Here is a 20,749-nt window from a genome sequence, read left to right on the forward strand (position 1 = left end):
AAAGGAGCACCCCTAATGTCCCCTAATACCACCCTGGACAGCAGAATTGGATCACATCCTTCATCTGGGCTTTGATAATCTCTCATCATGACCTGAAATGAGGGACATTGTACCCAATTTTGATGAGGATTGTGTGTTTAAAGGGACTAAACTACTGGGTCATCAGTCCCTCCATTTCATGAGAGAAATACGTAAAACGGCAGAAAACCAAAGAAAGTGGGAACTTGGCTGCTCACCTATATAAACAAGTCAAAGAGTTTAAAAAGGGCATAACAGTAGTTGTAACAGAATACGTAAAAGGAAATGGAGATAACCCGGGCAGCATCTGGCACAAGAGGGTCTACAGGCACAAAAAGGTGAGAGGGGAAGAAAGTAACCCGCAATCACATGGGGGATACCCGCCGCAGGGGGATACCCCCCCACAACCACCCCTAACACTGAAAGTGTGGGAGTGTTATATTTTAGTGTGAAATACGCCCTCCCTCAGGAAATGCAACACTTTGGTAGTGGCTGTCACATCATATGCAAGCATCTGAGGTACTGAGGTAGACATGTTGAGAGCGTGCTGCAGATCAACCAACATGGCACACTCAACAAGAACATGCACTGTCGTCAGTAGACTACCTCAACTGCAGAGAGGAGGATCCTCATGACGCAGAAGGAACTTGTGGGTGAGTCTTGTATGGCCAATGCATAGTCGGCTCAACACAATGGCACCTTTGTGACAAGCCTGGAAAGATGGATGCCACACCTTAGTGGATCCCTTAATTGCTCTTAACTTGAGTCTGTGCCTGGTATTCTGATATCTTTAAGTTGATCTCCTGTAGTTGCATCTTTAGCTAGATGATCGGCAATTTAATTTCCTGGAAGGCCTATGTGGCTCGATGTCCAGAGCAGCAGTGGTCAACCAGTAAGTCCTGTATTAAGCAGCCAAAAGATTTTTGGAACAACACAAGGATATGACTTTTAAGCAACTCATGGAATTGCTACAGATCAGAAAGTTCATCATGGCCAGCCAGAGATTTGGCATACAGCAAAGCCTGAAGTACAGCAACCAACTCTGCAATGTATACACTGCAGGCACTGGGTGTTCAAAAGCGTAACCCACCCTGTCATTTACTTTTGATCCATCCGTGAAGATGCATACCAGATTAGAATAATAGAGGAGGATCGAATGAAACAGTTGTAAGAGAAGGGTAAGATCAGCATTGTTCTTGGGGTCAGAAAAGAGGTCCATTCATATCACAGGACAGAGTACAGACCACAGGAGGTGTTGAGAGGCAGCCCTAGGAACACAGACTAAGGGATGCTGTTGGAGGTCCTTCAGTAGAGTATTGAGTTGGATCCCAGCTGGTCTACCCAATTTTGGACAGCGCACAAACAATCTGAACTGTTGGTTGTACAACAGAGTTGAGTGACATGGGTGAGTAGGTATCTGATACACAGTGAGTGTGTAATTAGCCACAAGCTGCTGTCATCTAACCTGCAGCAGTGAGTCACTGGCTTTCATCAGGAGGCTGTCAACAGGGCTCGTACGGCAGGCCCCTGTTGCCAACCACATGCCAGTTTGGTGAACAGGGTCCAGCAAGCTCAGTACAGATGGTGCTGCCAACCACAGGCAATGCGCCCATAGTCTAAGCGGGATAAAAACAGCACTTTGTAAAATCTCAGAGAAACTATGTGGTCCCCTAGGTGGTTTTCAAATAAGATACCTAAGAATTTTAAAGTTTTAATTACTTCAAGTAACTGGCCAACAAAAATTTCTGGGTGTGGGTGCACAACCTCGAGTCTACAAAAACGCATATCTTGTGATTTTGCAGGAGAAAATTGAGAGCCATGATTCAGGGCCCAGTCATGGACTCTCCAGACAGCCTCCTGATGTTGGCACTCAGCAATGCGCAGAGACATAGGGGCATAGCACAGGCAAAGATCATCCACATAGAGTGACAGAAAGACTGTGGGGCCCACTGCATTTACAATACCATTGATTGGGACACCAAACAGCGTTACGCTTTGAGAAGATTCCTGAGGGACTCCAGTTTCCTGTATATATTGATTGCTGAGAGTCGAACCTATCTGCACCTGAAAAAGTCAGAGACATAGGAAATTCCGCATAAAAATGGGCAAACTGTCCCAGAAACCCCACTAATGCAATGTAGAGAGGACGTGACGTCACCAGGTCGTATTGTATGCCTTCTGTAGGTCAAAGAACACAGCAATGAGATGTTGGCAATGCACAAAAGCATTGTGCACTGCAGATTCCAGACAAACCAGATGATCTGTGGTGAACTGGAAATCCCGAAAGCCACTATGGAATTGTGATATATGCCCTCCAGCTTCAAGGCACCAACAAAGACTGCGGTTGACCATTTGTTCGAATAACTTACACAACCCATTCATCAGGGAGATTGGCTGGTAGGTAGTTAAAATATGTGATCCTTTCCCAGTTTCATTAACAGCAATGATAGTACCTTCCCGCCATTGAGACGGGAATTCTCCTTCCCACAAAATCTGATTAAAAAGTCTGAGGATATACTTCATGTTGTCAGCATGAAGATGTGTGAGCGTTTGGTTTGGGATTTTTTCAGGTCTAGAGGCCATGTCTCTAAACTCTGCAAAAATGCTGCGAAACTCCCATTTGCTAAAAGGGACACTATATGATACAGAGCTAAGTGCACAGAAGGATAGTGGGGTCACTCAATGAGGTGTTTCAGGGTCAGGAAATTACTGCAAATGGACACTTCAGTGAAGTGTGCTGCTAAACATTCGGCAAATACCATGGGATCAGTGCAGATGTTACCATTGCAAGGATGCAGGCATCTGCATGGGTGGAGGATGGCCGCAAATGCAGCAGAGTTTAGTCCATACTTGGGATGATGGGGTGTGGGATCGCAAGATTACACATATATTGCTCACAAACTGCTGCTTCCTTTTCTTTATTAAAAACCGCACTTCCACCTGGAGTCTCTTGAATGCTATTAAATTACCCATAGAGGGATGGCACTTGCACTTTTGACGTGCCCTGCGGTGTTCCTTGATAGCTGTGGCTCTATTTTCAGAGCACCCTGGCACCAGCGGTCTTCGACATTAGCCTGAGGAGTAGGGCATCATTGCTGCTGCTGCTGCTGCTGCTGCTGCACAAATAATAATATCAATAGTATCCTTAACAACTTGGTTGATATCCATCACACGACTGGCTCCAAAAGTGGCTGTAGAGGACAAAGCCTGTCAGTCAGCTTTCTGAAGCAACAAACGTGAAGCATTATCCATATGTCTACGAGGGACGGAATGATACGAAAATGGTCGCTGTCACAAAGGTCGCCATGGACCCGCCATTGAATCAGGGGTAATACACTCGGGCTGCAAACTGTGAGACCAACAGCTGAGTATGTCCTGCAGGCTGCAATGAAATGTGTTGCAGCTCCAGTGTTGAGTAGGCAGACGTCCAATTCTAAAAGGTGGTGTTCTAGTACATGGCCTTTGCGAGATGTAATGTCAACAACCTACAGAGGATTATGGGCATTTAAGTCCCCCCATAAGAGGAAGGGGTAGATAGCTGTTCCACAAACTTAAGTTTGTGATAATCCATCTTGGGGGTAGATAAACATTACAAACTGTCATTCTAACTGAACGGTAGAAACTAATAGCCATGGCCTCTAGTGCAGTGGTAAGGACACCTGTTCACTGAAAATATCTGAACATATGAGGGTACAGACTCCAACAGATGCTCTCTTGACATTAACGTGACTGGTACAGTAGACTTTGTAGTTTTTCAGAGAGAAATAATACAACCCCTTGTTTTACATTCTTTTTTCGATACTCGAATGAAATACTCTCTGAAGAGGCAATTCATTGAAAGTTTCGCAATTCCAATTGTATCTAATAAGTGATTTAGTGTAATACATTAAATTTCATAAAATTTATTATTGCATTTGTTTACTTGTATGTCATGTTTGTCCAATATATGCTAGCATTATTTTGCATTCACTAATTAAGCCATAATTAAGAAAAATTATGGTTAGCATTGTTGTTTTTCACTATTTTGTATAATATGATGTGCATCTTATGTAAAAAAATCTTTTATACTGTATATGCCAGTTTGGGCATAAAATACAAAAGGTTTTGTGTATAGTTATTCATAATAACTTTGAACCCTTAATTATTAATTTTATAAATTTGCATTATAGTTTTGCTAACTTCATTGTTAAAAACATATAACAGGGAGAGCAGAAGGCTAAGAAAAAGGTCAGTTGGAGAAAGTTCACAGATATGACCACTGTGTCACACACCAGTGTAATAATCTAATTGTTGTACTACGGTTTTTTGACTATGCAGCCTATTATGTGGAGAAGTGGTACAGCGTGTCATTAATAAACCACTATAAAATGACTGGATACCTGGATTATTTCATGCAATTCACGTAACTAAATCCAATTAGCAGATGAAATGGATCGGGACGACAACTTCAGCAGCAGCGGCAGGAAGCACATTACTCCGAGTTACACCAACTAAGATAGATGTAAGCAATGAACTAAACTTTATATGTCACTGCAGAACTAATTACTAAAGTCTAATGTTTGGAAACTGTTCTATCAGTAAACATATGAATTTGTCTCAAGGTTGTCTTTGAGTTGGCAGATGCCAGAGTGATCAATAAGATACCCCATGATCATACATTCTTGATGTCTTTGGAACAGAAGTGTAACAACATACTTTTCAAATTCTGTGTTTAATCTAATAATCTTCCAATGATTCCAGTCTCTCTGCACAAAAACAAAAAATTTCATTACAGGAGCAGGGAGGTGTGTTGCCATAAACCGTGTTTCCTGAAGTGCTATGCCAATTACGGAATAAACAGCCAGTAAATGATGAAGTTTGGTAAAATGGTGATAGTAGCCATTATAGTTCCCTTGAAGGAGTGTTGGTGTCAGGTCCAAGAATGTGGCAAATGGAAAAGACGGGTGCGATTACTTCGCTACCAGATTGCAGTCTGCCAGTTCATGAGATCCGTCATCACAGTGCATAGGCTCGACCTTTGTAGGGATGGGGAGCGAAACATCTGAAGCCTCAGAAAGTAGTTTATCTTTCAGCTTATCCTTCTTACCCTTACAAGACTTTGATTTCTGTGAAGATTTCCCCTTTTTATCTGCCAGAAGCAAGGAGGACCATACTTTCCCTCATCTCTGATGTCACTGGAGGATGACTAGGCATCTGTGGCTGCACGAATAGTGTGGGAACCACCGGTGCTACAGGGGTAGGAGGCAAAGGAGGTGACATTTCCTCCTCCCAACTATGGGGCAGGCCCTGGAATACGACCAGGGCAGGAAGTGTTGTGTGAGGCCTTGTCATCATGTGAGGTATTGACTGTGATATGGTCTCAAATTTTGAGAGTTTTGTGTCAGTCAGATGAAGCCGTTCAAACTTTTTCTTTGCATCTTGATAAGACAGGCAGTCAAGCATTTTATACTCTTGAATTTGCTCTTAAACACTGAGCACTGTGGTGAATGAGGAGGGTGCGGTTCCGCACAGTTGACACATTGAGGAGATTGGTCACAAGGGCTGCCCTCATGGGATGCCTGTCCACATGCCCGACAGATAGCCTCGTTAGAACAGCAGGAGGCCATGTGTCCAAACCTCTGGCACTTAAAACATCTCATCAGAGGGAGAAAATGAGGCCTGACACCATACCTATAAACAATGACCTTAACCTTCTCAGATAAAATGTTACCGTTGAATGCTAAGGATAAAAGCTCCAGTGTCCATTCTATTAGCCTGGGCCCCTTCTGGATGCAGCAAACAAAATGGACTTCCACGCCATCCAAGATTAGTACTCAACTCTAGCATTAGGTCCTGATGGAAGGTAACACCTTGAATTATATTGAGCTTGTTATGAGGAGAAATGGTTACTGGTATACCTCCTTGCTTGACATAGGCCTGAGGTGCTAGTGATTTGTTGGCGTTTGATGTCTTGATCAGTAAAGATCCATTTATCATCATCCCTATTGCAGAAACCTTCCCAAATTGATCTTTAATATTTTCAACAAAAACAGTAGCTTCGTTGTAGTGAAAGATCTGCTGTCAGTTTGGGAACAAACCAAGAACTAGGCAAAATGTTCACTCCCATTTCTCCTTACCTGGCTCTCATCTTGAGGCACGGTCAAAGACTGAAATGCCAAAGGACTGTAAACCTCTGAATTAAAATCACTGTTGCTGACTGTTGAGACAGCCGTGTTGGCATGGCCACTGTTAAGTTTGTTCCTCCTAATGGCAGGTCATTCACCACGATGCCACTCATTCCGATCAGAGGCTCTCTCTGTGGGTGCCACCCTGCCAAGGCAAAGGCCACCTGGCACAGTAGCCGTTCCCAGTACCCTGAAGTGGATAGGCACCCACTTCTTGGCTGACATGTGAAGGTTTCAGCTCAGACATTGACACTGCAATCCCTGCACTGCCAAGGGTCTACCACCTAGAGAGTACATGACCACCCCACAATAATGGAGTGGCTACTGCACTGGATGCTGGGTGCAGAGGTAGGAAGATCCAACTGATCAGTAGGTGCAAAAAATAACAGTACACAGTGAAGAGTTCATGTACCACAGTAAGGCATTCTTTCCCAAAAGACTCATACTTTTGTAAAATTTGGAAAGTGGAGGTCAAACTCAAAAGAGAGACCACAATTTAAAAAGCCAAAAAAAGGAGGAGGAAAAAGTGTTACAAAGATGAAAAGAAAAAAGCAAAAGCTTTCAGAAGTCCACAGAATAGTGAAAATATCACGGTAAAAACATGACCAAATAAAAAGACTCATACTAGTCGCCTCTTACGACAGGACAAGAAAGGGCCGTGGGTCTATTCTAGCCCCCCGATACCACAGTAGGAACTACCCAAGATCCTTCAAACACTACTGACGTGGTGGTCCATTGCCCACCCAACCTCCACAATACCTTAGTCCATCCCTATGCTATTAGGAAACCCAACCCCTTGTTACAGGGATAACCCTGTGGAAGACCCAGGAGCAAGACCTGCCCAATCTACGCACCAAGCGTCAAAGTTTTATCCTACCTGCATCAGAGGCAGTGACACGCGTGCAACCAGCCATGTCATATACCAGCTCTGCTGAAATACCTGCACAGCTTTTTGTATTGGTATGACCACCAACCAGCTGTCCACCAGGATGAATGGCCACCACTAAAAAGTGGCCGAGAGCAGAGTGGGCCCACCCTGTGGTACAACATGCAGCTCAAAATAACTTGCTTGGGTTCAATGGCTGCTTCACAACCTGGACCATCTGGATTCTACCCTCCACCACATGTTTTTCTTAACTGCACAGATGGGAGTTGTCCTTTAACACATTCTCCACTCCTGAGAGAATCCTGGACTCAACCTATGATAACCGACTGTTCCCTCGCCCTTCATCCAACAGTCTCTGTCCTCTCTGTTCTATCACCTCCTCCTGGTTCACGTCCCCTCGCACTCACTGTGCACCACTCTCTGTCTACATACCTACTAAACTTTTTCCATTCTCTGTTCTCTTCCTCACAGTCTCCTACCTGGCAGGCTTGTCCTGCTGCCTTCTATTCCCTCCATGCTCCACCAGACAGCGTTGTCACTCCCCTACCTACATCCTATCCCTCCTCCTTTCACTGTTCCATGCACGATTGCTGCATTCATTCAACATAAAAGTTGCAGTCCAGCCAGAGCAGCTGGGGATAGCAGACATGTGTGCAAGAGATGTACCTGCTTATGTGAATGTGGGTGGGTGTTTTCCTTCTTTTCTGAAGAAGGCTTTGGCTGAAAGCTCATTGTGTAATAGTCTTTTGATTGTGCCTCTCTGCAACTGAATATCTCACCTTTACAGCGAGTAGCAATCTATCCTTTTTATAACTGTTGAAAATGAATGTTAATAATATTTGTTCTATTTTAAAAAGCTCTAAGATTTTTCACATGATAAATTCAGAGACGTTCCTTTTCAACATACACTTGTACAAATGCAGTTGGCACTCACATTGTTCTTCATGCAAAATTCATTAATATTTGAGGCCTGAGACATTTGCCATATTTGTTCACTATTCTAGCAATATTTACTCACATATGCAATTTTGTCATATAATGACATGATGGAGACTGTGGCTGTTGTTTGAAGACAAATGTTGATGGTGTTAGGACACACCATATGTCATAAAAAACACACCACATGTCATAAAGAAAGCGTGTAAACCGCCTGAGGATGAATCACAACGATTCGAAACTGGTAATGGTACCCTTTGAATACAGGAACTGAAAGTAAATTTGTGGCTGGTTGCTGTCCTAGCACCATCAACATTTACTCACATAACCTTACTAAAATATTTGCTTACTAGTAGGGTATTGTGACAATTTGTAAAGTAAAGCACCATATCTTTTCCTGACTGCAAGGGTGTGAGAGCATTCAAAATGTTTTCTATTGCACCTTTTATTTGATATGTCACTGACATTTTTAAAATAAGTTGTCACATGCTTACCATCCACTAATCTTTGAGTGTCTTCATCATATTTTGGGCTATCTTCAGATTTTCCTTCGTGCTCTTCATCTATAGCTGCACTATCCTCCTGCACACAAAGAAAAATTAAGATCTTTCATACACCAAACCAATCACCAATATTCAACTGCATGTATATACATACATCAATAGCATCCCCATCATGTTCATATAATTCATGTTCAGGATTCTTATTGGCCTCATCGTCACCATCATCATCTTCCTCATCATCTGTATTACGAGTTTCATCCTCTTCATTTGCATCTAATGGTAATTCTTCAGCAGAACCCTGGAAGTTGCACACTTCATTAAAAGCACAAAAAGCACACACAAATGTCACAAAAAGCAACAATAGCACATTTTGGTTAATGTAAGGGCCTGCCACAAGCCTGTCCTTTTGTCCTACCAATTTTGTAGCCAAGCAAAATGCAGCCTGAGGAATGATAGTCACTGGACATGTGGGGAATGAAAGTGGAACACCACACATGAAGAGGAACACCCCTGTGAAGGTAGTCAAATTTTTGTAGGTGACATGTAGATGTCATTGCAATTGACGTGTTGATTTGTACCATCCAAGGAAGCATTTGAACATATAATTCATGAATTTTACTCTGAGTCAGAAGTTTAATTGTTTAATATGAGGCAAATAACATATTCAAGTTTAGAGACAAGTTGAATGAGGGCTAGAGAGTGCTGTGGCTGGAAATGAAGAAGGTGTAGATGTAGTTAGAGTTCTTCTTCGAGAGGTGCTTCCAAGGTTAGGCCCATGAAGATTTCAGGAAACGACAAGAAGATACAAAGGAATCACATTAATGATTGAAGCTCTGAAACGTCATTTGCATATTTGGAGAAGTAGCACACGTCATGTGCTACAGGAATTATTATTATAGGAATCAAATGGTAATCAACTAGCAGCAGACACTGGCACTGACATAAGGTAATACAATTACTTTTTTTGAAAGCACAGGTTCTTAAACATCGCTTAAACAGAAAGGGTTGGATGCGATAAAGCCATTCAACACACCCAACATTTGGCATCTCAATTTACCTTTCTTACTCCAACATACAGAGTAACTTTCTAACTTATCTCTGAATAATAATGTATAGAAAGTTCTGGTTGAGAGTAACAAATTATTTAGGAATATAGAGACAACTCACTGAAAGGCAGTAGCACTGTGTTGTTGACAAAGACACAAACAAAAGTTACAGAACATTGCTTTGCTTTGGTAGTTTTCGGAATGAAATTCCGTTCTCAAGCTGTAGGAGAAACATTCTCACAAACACATAGACACATACTCAGCCACATGCACATGCCTGTCTCCCTATGTTGTGCTCATTTGACTGCCAGTTCTTTCCTGGCCCACAGTGAGTGTACTCGGATGAGGTGATGTTGCGGGGTGGGGCGGGGTGGAGTGGGGTGGGGTGAGGGATGGAGAGAGGCAGGATGCAGGGAAGAGGTTGTGGGGAAGCATCTAGGTTCTCATGCGAGAGGAGAGAGCCATCCGTGGGCTAGCTAGGGGACCAGGTAGAGGGGCCAGGTGGCAGATGGCTGAGCACGCGATTTAACAGACTGGAGCGTTTTGCAGTACGTAACTAGCTGACACATACTGGGAAGGTGTAATGGGAAAGGGATATGGTGTGTACACACACACACACACACACACACACACACACACACACACACACACACACAATTGGGTGGGAGCTGGGGGTAAAGAGAGTTCCCTTAGGTTTAGGCCAGGGAGCAGATAGGTTATGGGAGCAAAGGATGTGCTGTAAGGATAGCTCCCATCTGTGCGCTCAGAAAAGCTGGTTGTGATAGGGAGGATCCAGATGGCATGTGTTGTGAAGCAGCTATTGAAATCTCGTATGTTGTGCTCTGCTGCATGTTGTGCCACTGGGTGGTCCACCTCGTTTTCAGCAACAGTTTGACAGTGGACATTCATTCTGGTTGACAGCTGGTTGGTTGTCATACCTATGTGAAATGCTGTGCAGTGGTTGCAGTGGAACTGGTTTGTAACGTTGCTGCTTTCACAGGTGGCCCGATCTCTGATGGGGTAGGATGAGCCTATGATGGGACTGGAGTAGGAGGTGCTGGGTGGGTCAGTAGGGCAGGTCTTGCATTTTTGTCTTTATATGGGTGTGATCCCTGTGGCAGGGGATCGGTGGTTAGACTGGTAAAGGGATGGACTAGGATGCCATGGAGGTTGGGAGGGCAGCGGAACACCACTTTGGGAGGGGATGGAAGTATCGTGGGTAGGATGTCCCTCATTTCACGGCATTCACATATATTATCAAAGCTCTGATGATGGATGTGGTTCAGTCGTTCCAGTCCCACATGCTACTGGGTGACAAGGGGGTGCTTCTTTGTGGTTGGTTCTTAGGATGGATGTGATGATCAGGTGTGTATTAAGTCCGTGGGGCACTGCCTGTTGCCAAGGCCTTTGTGAGGCCTTCAGCATAATGGGCAAGGGAGTTTTCATCACTGCAGATGCATATGCCATGAGTGGCCATGCTGTATTGGAGGCATTTTTTTGGTGTGGAGGGGTGGCAGCTGTCAAAGTGCAGGTACTGTTGGTGATGGTGGATTTGATGTGGACTGAGGTGTGGATGGAGCCATGCTCTAACCATAAAAAAATCCCTATTTCTGGATCCAATCCCTCTTTCCACAATAATCATGTTCTCACCTTTACCGATTCCACCAATCGCCTTCCCTCACAAACCTTGTTCTAAAAAAACATGTCTCCATGGCACAGGCATCTCTTAACTACCTCCACTCCCTCCACAAAATACTGCTATTATGCAATTCCCATTACCTACACCTCATCACCAAAATTGAAATCCTGACACTCCAACACCTAGAAGAACATTCCAAACACCACCTTCACAAGTTACCCAGCCTGCTGAAATCCTCACCTTGGGGCACCACTACACAACCCCAAACCTACCCACAGTGTTCCTCCTCGTTAACCCCTCATAGCACCCAGACCCTGCCCAACTGTCCTTTTGAACCTACCACATCCTCCAAAACCCCTACCAGCACTCCACAACATCCAGAACTGAAACAATCCCAGAACACTGTTGTTAACCTCTCCACCAAAATCCTCAGCTCCATGGAAGTTTCAGACCTATCCAAAGGCCTCATATTCTGCCCTACTCCCAGGTTCCACTACGTTAGCCTTGTGAAAGGCTTACTCTCCTTCTCACGATACCTGCAGTAGAAACACTTCTTTGCCACCAACTATTCCAAACAAAGCCCATCTAATCCTAACATCAAATGCTGCCTGTCCCAATTCGTACCTTCATACAACATACAACCATGACGCTCGCACACATCCGCCTAACAATCCCCTGGTCGCCTTCCAGAAATTCCTAACTTCCAGCCTGGCCTCAACATCCTTCCCCAGGTCCATCCCTGAAAACAACAACCTTTCAGCACAAGTAAGGACTGCCCTGCACAACCTAAAAATGGACGTGACATGATCGTCCTGTGTGAAAGCAGCAATGTTATATACCAGCTCTGCTGCAACCACTGCACAGCGTTTTACATTGGTATGACAACCAACCAGCTGTCAACCAGAATGAATGTACACCATCAAACTGTTGCCAAAAACAAGGTGGACCACCCAATGGCACAAAATGCAACAGAGCACAACATACGAGATTTCAGTGGTTGCTTCACAACCCACGCCATATAGCTCCTTCTCACTATCACCAGCTTTTCTGAGCTGCACAGACGGGAGCTATCCTTACAACACATCCTTTGCTGCCGTAACCTCCCTGGTGTAACCTTCCTCCCCCCCCCCCCCTTCACCTCCCACCCAATTTAGTTTGTGTGTGTGTGTGTGTGTGTGTGTGTGTGTGTGTGTGTACAAGGGGTGTTTGAAAAGTTCATGCAAAGTCTGAGAGATGGCACCACCATCGCGTATCGAGGTCATGTTTAGTTAGTAGCATATTTGGAAAGAATGCACACCAAGTTTCAGCCATATTGGTCTATTTCTTTGTGTTTGGCATTTGTGTGAATCAAGGAAGTTGCGTGATTGTCAAAAAATGGACGAAAAAGAATTCTGTGTCGTGATTAAAGATTACTTTATGAAAGGCAAAATTCCTCAGAAGACTAAAGAGAAGCTTGATAAACATTACAGTGACCCTGGACCTTCGATTGGCACAGTTTATAAGTGGTTTCAAAATTTTTGGAGTGGCCATATGGGCATAAGTGACGCTGAATGTTCTGGACGCCCTGTGAAGGTTACGGCTCCAGAAATCATTGATAAAATCCATGATATGGTGATGGATGATGGAAGAGTTAAGGTGTGTGAGATTGTTAGTGCTTAGTGCTGTGGGTATCTCAAATGAATGGGTACATAATATTTTGCATAAACATTTGGACATGAGAAAGCTATCCACAAGATGGGTTCCGCGATTGCTCAAGCTTGACGAAAAATGGAATTGTGTGAAGTGTTGCAAGGATGGTTTGCAGCTGTTCAGGAAGAATCCGCAGGAATCTCAGTGTTGTTTTGTCACTGTGGATGAAGCATGGATACATTACTATACTCCTGAGACCAAACAACGATCTAAACAATGGGTTACCAAGGGAGAACCTGCACCAAAAAAGGCGAAGACCATTCCTTCAGCTGGAAAGGTTATGGTGACTGTCTTTTGGGATTTAATCCTCACTGATTATCTGGAAAAGGGTAAAACTATTACAGGTGCATATTATTCATTGTTATTGGACCGTTTGAAAACCGAACTGCAAGGAAAACGTCGGCGATTGGACCGCAAAAAAGTCTTTTCCCATCACAACAATGCACCAGCACACACCTCAGCAGTTGTGGTCGCAAAATTATTGGAAATAGGATTCCAACTCATTTCACATCCCCCCCTATTCTCCAGACTTGGCTCCCTTGGACTAATATTTGTTTCCCAATTTGAAGAAATGGCTGGTGGGACAAAGATTTCATTCAAATGAGGAGGTGATTGCAGCAACTAATAGCTATTTTGCAGACTTACACAATTCCTATTATTTGGAAGGGATCAACAAATTAGAACAGCAAGTCTAAAAGGAGACTATGTCAAAAAATAAAAAAAAAGGTTTACCTCAAACACGTAAGTAGTTTTTATTTTTGCATTGAATTTTGAAACGCCCCTCGTACATACCATCCCTTTCCTATTACCCCCACCAAATACATGTCAGCTATTTGTGTGATGCCATCTGACACCCTAGTCCGTGAAATCACATGCTCAGCCGTCTGACACCTACCCACTTTACCTGCACCCCTAGCTAGCCCACGGGCAACTCCTCACTCTTCCAAGAGCCACTAGAAACTTCCCCCAATCCCCACTCTGCCTCGCGCCTCTCCCCATCCCTCATCACACCCCACCTTGCTCCCCCACCTCACTCCAGTACATTCATTATGGGCCAGCAAAGAACTGTGCATGTTCTCCTACAGCTTGAGAAAGAATTTCTTTCCACAACCTAGCGAAGCAAAGCCCTGATCTTTTGTCTGTGTGTCTTTCGGTGAGTCACCTCTTTATTCCCATATAATTTCATTTGTTTGAACACACTCACTCCCTTCACTACTGTGTAAAGGAACATCTGCTTCTAAAACCAGTGAGTCACTTTTCGTCAGTTCTTACACCCAGCGATACATTGTAAGTAGAGACTTTTTCACTACATGTCTGTGTAATTTCTAAAGCACAGGAGATTTTCTTGTGAAGTTCTAGTATTAAATCATTAGGGAAGTATAGAGACTCATTTAAAAATGACTGTTCTGTAACATTTACAAAGTAGTGTAGAATATTAAATTCTGTTTACTTAGCTTCTGCATATTCTACTACAGGGTGTATATGTGGACGAGGAAAAAAAATTCCCGGAATTCCCGGTTAAAAGTACATTTCCTCCAGGGTGAAAATACACTTCTTCCATGTTAAGTGAGAGTATACCTTTCCTCGGAACTGTAAAACTTATCAGTCTTTTGAATGGCACTTTAGAAAACGAAACTCAGGGAACCAAAAACGTTTGCGGAAGATATATCTAACGTGCAGCAACATGAGCACTGCACATTTTCATATTACGAAAGTATAAATTCGAATTCCACCAAACACCGCATGTTACTTTCCGAAGCATTGAAATCGTGATTGCAATGCGCTTTTGTAAGCCAGTCATAGCTCACGTCATGTGATCTCGCCAGCCGATGACAGCAGATATTCAGAACATAGGACACGCGATGTAATCGGCTGAAAGCACCATCACTGTTACGTAACGCGAACACACCATAGGGAAAGTTAATGGTTTAAATTAATATACATAGTGTTGCTACAAGAAAAGAAAAGCTTCCACATATAATGTTGCCCCTTTTTTGCGCGTGTTACACTTTAAGATACATCACACAAATGTGCCAGTAAAATGTCTAAGAACGACATAAATGTCATCAAAAGCTCTGGGGTTTATGAAATTCATCTCGCACATAGTTCATCTTGCGTAAAAGGAAATTTACTTTGAAAGTAACGCTTTTCAGACCACCATTCGCAATATTTTCCAGCGACCTGTTGGAAATTGATTCGTTTCAGCTCTTGCCAGAGGGCGCCTGATAACAAGCGTCTTACATAATGCCAAAAAGAGCACGGGTATTTCGTGAACCATACTAAAATGCATAATTCAGCTTAAAGTGCACATTCGTATGTCCAGATTCAGATGTAAATATTCTTGCAGTACCGTACTGTATTATCTCATGTTTAGTTCTTTATTATGGCATAATGTCATACGTTCTAGAAGATGAAAACATGCACCTGAAATGCAGCGAACAGTTGAAACTAGCCAATGGTGTGGATTTAAACACTCCATTTCAAATAAATTGGCCGGTTCAGTGGAAAAGATTAATAAAAACCAAATTTCTGTAGCAAATTGACAGAAATAACTTCATTGTTCTGCAATGAATGCAATTAATGCTTGTCAGAAAGGGGAAATAAAATAAAATCTGAAACTAATAACATATTTTAGCCTTCCGTTATTATGTAATTCACTTGATAGCTCCCGGTCACAGAAATCAGTTTTGTTTTCATTTGACGTAAGAGCAATAAACGAAAAGGAAACAGCAAAATCACCAAACACGGGTCATGTGAGACTACCCACTTCCCCATTACAACTAAAGACTTCTCTGTAGATCTGCACCGGACCTACGATATTTCCAAACCGGGGCAATACTAGATAGTGGCAACCCCCCCCCCCCCTCCAGTGTTTGAGGTAAGACACCAAAAATTAAAAAATCGACTTTTCAAAAAATGTCCATTTTGTAGCGCACATCTTTCTGAAGAGCCTGATACATAAAATATACGTGTTTGAGGAAATTTAAGACATTGTTTGTTCTTAAATGTGCCAAAGTGCAGTCCCACGCCTCTTCATACAGCATTCTATCGCACGTCACTGTATTTCGTTCGGTGGAACTCAAGCATGTAGCATTTTGTAATGGGTGCCATCAAACTCTATTCAGGTCAGTGGAAATAAAAATTTCTTGAGGTGCCTCTCCTGCTCCCAATCGGCCAGTTTGACAACCTTTGTAACTGGGAGAACAGTAACTCTTCAGAAAATTTGCACTCTTTATTGCCTGTTAGCTAGTAACTTTATGTTTTGTATGACATAAAATTAAATATAGGATACATAAAACCATTAAAAACAATTGACAAGCAAGACAGTACACATTTCTTCAACCCTTAAGTCCTTGCATTGTTTTTCTCACTAACCTTAGTACAGCTTTACATGGCGTACTTTCCTTTTGGGTAAGAATATATTAGCTCAACAAAGTTCGTCAAACGTTTTGCTACACGAAAAAACCAAATGTTGTCTAATACTGAAAATGCTATTAATACGAACAGAACCCAAGACTGGCGTGGTTTCTCGATCTGATTACGCGTATTTTGTCACGAAATAGGTCTGCCTGTTTTGGCACAAATGGTCATTTTTATAACACAACAGAATATAATCAATGCCTATTTGCCCTACTACAAGCAAAAAAGTTTCATATTAAGAAATAGTTTCACATTTCATTCATACGCTCTAGCTTAGAAAGCAGTAGTACGAAATTTTTATATAAATTTGGAATCGTCATATTCTTCCATAATTTGTGTGATGTCCCCGTTTCTTCTCCTTCCTCATTCTAACAATCTTGTCATCACTAATTCTGTGAATATTCCTGCCAGGGTAAAAACTTATTCTCCGGTTAACTTGACTAAACCTGCCACAATCACCATTTTATTTATCCCGCATTTTTTCTCTGGTTAGGTGTTATTACGTGTTCGTACAATGCGTTTTCTGCGCTGCTCCCACAATAGAACTTTAGCTGGTGCTAGCCGGGGACTGTACAACTGGCTCTTACCAGTGTAGTGTTCTGGCAAAAAAGCGGGAGAAGGTACTACTCATACGCAACTCAACTGCGCATGCGCACGACTCAACTGCGCATGTGCATGAGCTCGCTAGCAACTGCTCAAATGAATTTACTGTAAGCAGTTGTGACGTCACGCTAATCGATGGCAATTTGCTGTTATGAAAAATTGCATAGTCTTCCTAAAGCTGCTGATACATTTTGCTGTTGGCAGACACAGTATTATTCTGCAGTAACGAAATACAGTAATATCCTTTCTTAGAGTATTGGTTCTTACCGGTCAATGTTACAAAAATTTAACTGAAAACTAAAACAATGAAAAATTCCCGGAATTCTAAAAAAATCCTGGGTTTTTCCTGGTTTTCTCCCGGATGAGAAAATTCCCAGGTTTTTCCCGGATCCCCCGGTTGTCCCGGGTCGTATACACCCTGTACTACATGTAAAATGGAACAACTTAAAAATAGTTTCTTGTAATATGGTTCCACAGCTTCCATAAATTTTTAAAATTATATTATCTTGCTTTCAGCTGTTCTAGCTGAACAGAAGATAACTTTAATTAAAAAATAATTGACCTTAAGTCATAGATGTTTGGAATAACACACTTATGCAACAGTTCAGTGCAGTATCATATATAAGTCTCAGAGTTCTTGAATAACAGAAAATTCGTTGGTTCCACATCACTTATAGGACATGTGCACCATAATAGATACACATCCCTCCACCAAACAAAAAATAACAAATTTTAAAAAGCTGGAATATATCACAAGGTCACAGCTGCAAAAGCCACTACCTAAGACAAGACTGCTGCAAAGCTGAAGCAAACATAAACTGCACTAAAGGAGCATGAGATATGAAAGAAATATTTCAATGTATGCAGAACAGGACATCTAATACAGGAAAATCACATAATTACATACATAAAAATGATCAGAAAGAACATTGACAACAGCATCCTAATTTCGTAAGAAGGTTAATACAATGGAAAAAAAAGTGCAGAAGAGAAACCTTCAATAACTGACTAAATAAACACTACCAACAATCAGTTCTAATACTAATGTTGGTAACAACAGAATATATAATAAAGTTGCTATTCGTACAGACGTCAAAACTTGAATTTCACTGTATAAGAGTGTATCAACATGTGGACAAAGGAAACCAAATTGTGAGTTTTTATGAAATACAAGGACACACTCACTCACAGTAGTACATGTCGGAAAATTTTTAAGACCTACCAAAAGCTACCAGACAGTTTTGCACCACTAAAGATATTTTAGAGAGTAAAAAGTGAACCAAATGTTAACAAATTTCATTTACAAAATAAAGGTTGTATATTGTGGTGAGACTTATTGGTAAATTTGAGAATGCCTATTCGGTTGTGGGCTGTAAATCCAAAGAGCATTCTCATGTTAGTCACCCAGTGGAAAACATCACCATAAAACATTGCAGGCCCAGTGAAGCCCATTTGCCAAAATCTTCAACAATTGGTAATTCCTGGAACCCCAATGAATTCTGAAAGAAGATCTGCAGCTTTGGGCCTACAAAACTAAACTGACACAAGAACTGAAGCCTCATGACCACAAAAAACACAGAGCATTTGCACATTAGGTGCTTGCAAAACAAATAGCAAACAATTTCATCAAGAAAATTATGTTCACCGATGAGGCACATTTTCTGTTGAATGGCTCCATGAACAAGAAAAATTGCCACATTTGGGATGCACTAAATCCTTGAGCAATTATGGAGAAGACATTATACCCATGAGTGACTATGTGGTGTGGCATTTGGGGGTGAGGACGTAACTGGGCCATACTTCTTCAAAGATGGCACTGGAAACGCATTAACATTGGACAGCAGCAATCCACAACATATTCTGAAAGTTTTTGAGGTCTGAACTGTTTTGTGTGAATGCTGGAGAGGTTTCAATGAGATTGCACAACTTGTCACACAATGACTGCAACAATGGTCTCATTACGGGAGATGTTCTCTGGCAGGGTGATTTACTGCAACAAAGACGTGAACTGGTCATTCAGATCATGTGAACTGATACCATCTTATTTCTTTCTGTGGGCATATTCGATATCTACAACTACATAAGTCGCATGCCACTATATAGACTGTGTAGCAGAGGGTACTGTTACCACAACTAGTCATATGCCTTCCTGTTCCACCTGAAAATAGAGCAAGGGATAAACGACTGTCTATATGCCTCCATATGAGCCCCAATTTCTCTTATGTTCCTTGTCCTTACAAGAAATGTACATTCACGGCAGTAGGATTGTTCTGTAGACAGCTTCAAACACTGATCTCTAAATTTTCTCAACAGTGTTCCTCAAAAATAATGTTGCATTCCCTTGAGGGATTCCCATTTGAGTTCAGAAGCATCTCCGCAATACTTGCATGTTGATCGAACCTATCAGTAACAAATCTAGCAGCCCACCTCAGAAATGCATCAATGTTTTTCTTTAACCCGGGTCCCACTGGGGATCCCAAACACTTTAGCAGTACTCAGGAATGTGTCACATTAATGTGCTATATGTGGTCTCCTTTACAAATGAACTGCACTTTCGTAAAACTCTCCCAATGAACCAAAGTCTTGCATTTGCCTCCCCACTACAATCCTTACGTGCTTGTTGCATTTCGTACCATTTTGCAATGTTGCACAAAGATATTTAATCAACCTGACTGTGTCAAGTAGAAAACTACTAATACTGTATTCGAATAGTACAGGATTATTTTTTCTACTCATCTGCATTAACTATATTTTTCTACATTTAGAGCTAACTCTACATTAAATTTTGTTTAAGTCATCTTGTATCTTCCTACAGCCACTCAATGATGACACCTTCCTGTATACCACAGCATCATCAGCAAATAACCACAGATTGCTGCTCACCCTGTCACTCAGATCGTTTATGTATATAGAGAATAATAGTGGTCCTATCACACTTTCATGGGGCACTTCTGATGAACACTCGCCATCAAGGACAACATACTGGGTGCTATTACTTACAAAGTCCTTGAGCACCTTCAAATATCTAGGATCCTATTCTGTATCATCATACCTTCATAAACAGTTTGCAGTGCTTTTCAGAAATCTAGGAATGCGGAGTCTGCCTGCTGCCCTTCATTCATAGTTCACCAAATATTGTGAGAAAAAGACAAGCTGTCCACATGAGTGGTCTTTCTTAAAACCGTGCTGACTTGTGGACAGAATCCTCTCTGTCCAAGAAATTTTATTATATTCGAATGGAGAATGTGTTCAAGAGTTCCGTTAAGGACATTGGTTTGTAATTTTGTGGGTCAGTTTTTCATCCTTCTTATACACGAGTCACTTGCACTTTTTTCCAGTTGCTTGGGACTTTGTACTTGGACGAGAGACTCACAATAAATGCAAGCTATGGGGCCAATGCTGTAGCATACTCTTTGTAAAAGCGAATTGGGATTCCATCTGGCCCTTGCAACTTACTTGTTTTCAACTCTTTCAGTTGTTTCTTTACACCAGTGATGCCTATTACTGTGTTCCATAAGGGATTCTGTGCATGTTTGCTTGATTCTCCTGCGTGAATTATTTCTTAAACATGAAATTTAAAACTTCAGCTTTCCTTTTGCTATCTTCTTATGTCACACTACATTAGTCAATGATTGACAAGATAGAAGCCTTCGATCCACTTAGCAATTTTGAATAGGACCAGAGTTTTCTTGGGTTCTCGGCTATGTGCTTTGCTACGGTATAATGGTGCTAGTTTCATGCTTCATTCTTCAATCTTTTTACGGAGCAATGTGGCTACTCAAACTTAAAAAATGTTTCCCTGAGAATTCCAGGTATGTGGAAGCAAGATGACGTCATAAGAAGCT

General features: G+C 42.0%; 1 protein-coding gene across 1 annotated transcript in view; it reads right to left on the minus strand.

Annotated features, from left to right (window-relative positions):
- LOC126088512 (glucosidase 2 subunit beta) overlaps positions 1-20,749 on the minus strand; it is a 182,478-nt gene that overhangs the window by 40,598 nt on the left and 121,131 nt on the right. The window contains exons 7-8 of the mRNA XM_049906658.1: positions 8,662-8,805; positions 8,499-8,586 (exon numbers count right to left, since the gene is read on the minus strand). Of these exons, the coding sequence (XP_049762615.1) occupies positions 8,499-8,586; positions 8,662-8,805 (232 nt within the window). The remainder of the gene's footprint in view (positions 1-8,498; positions 8,587-8,661; positions 8,806-20,749) is intronic.

Source organism: Schistocerca cancellata, chromosome 6, assembly GCF_023864275.1.
Source record: "Schistocerca cancellata isolate TAMUIC-IGC-003103 chromosome 6, iqSchCanc2.1, whole genome shotgun sequence".
Taxonomy (NCBI): Eukaryota; Metazoa; Arthropoda; class Insecta; order Orthoptera; family Acrididae; genus Schistocerca; species Schistocerca cancellata.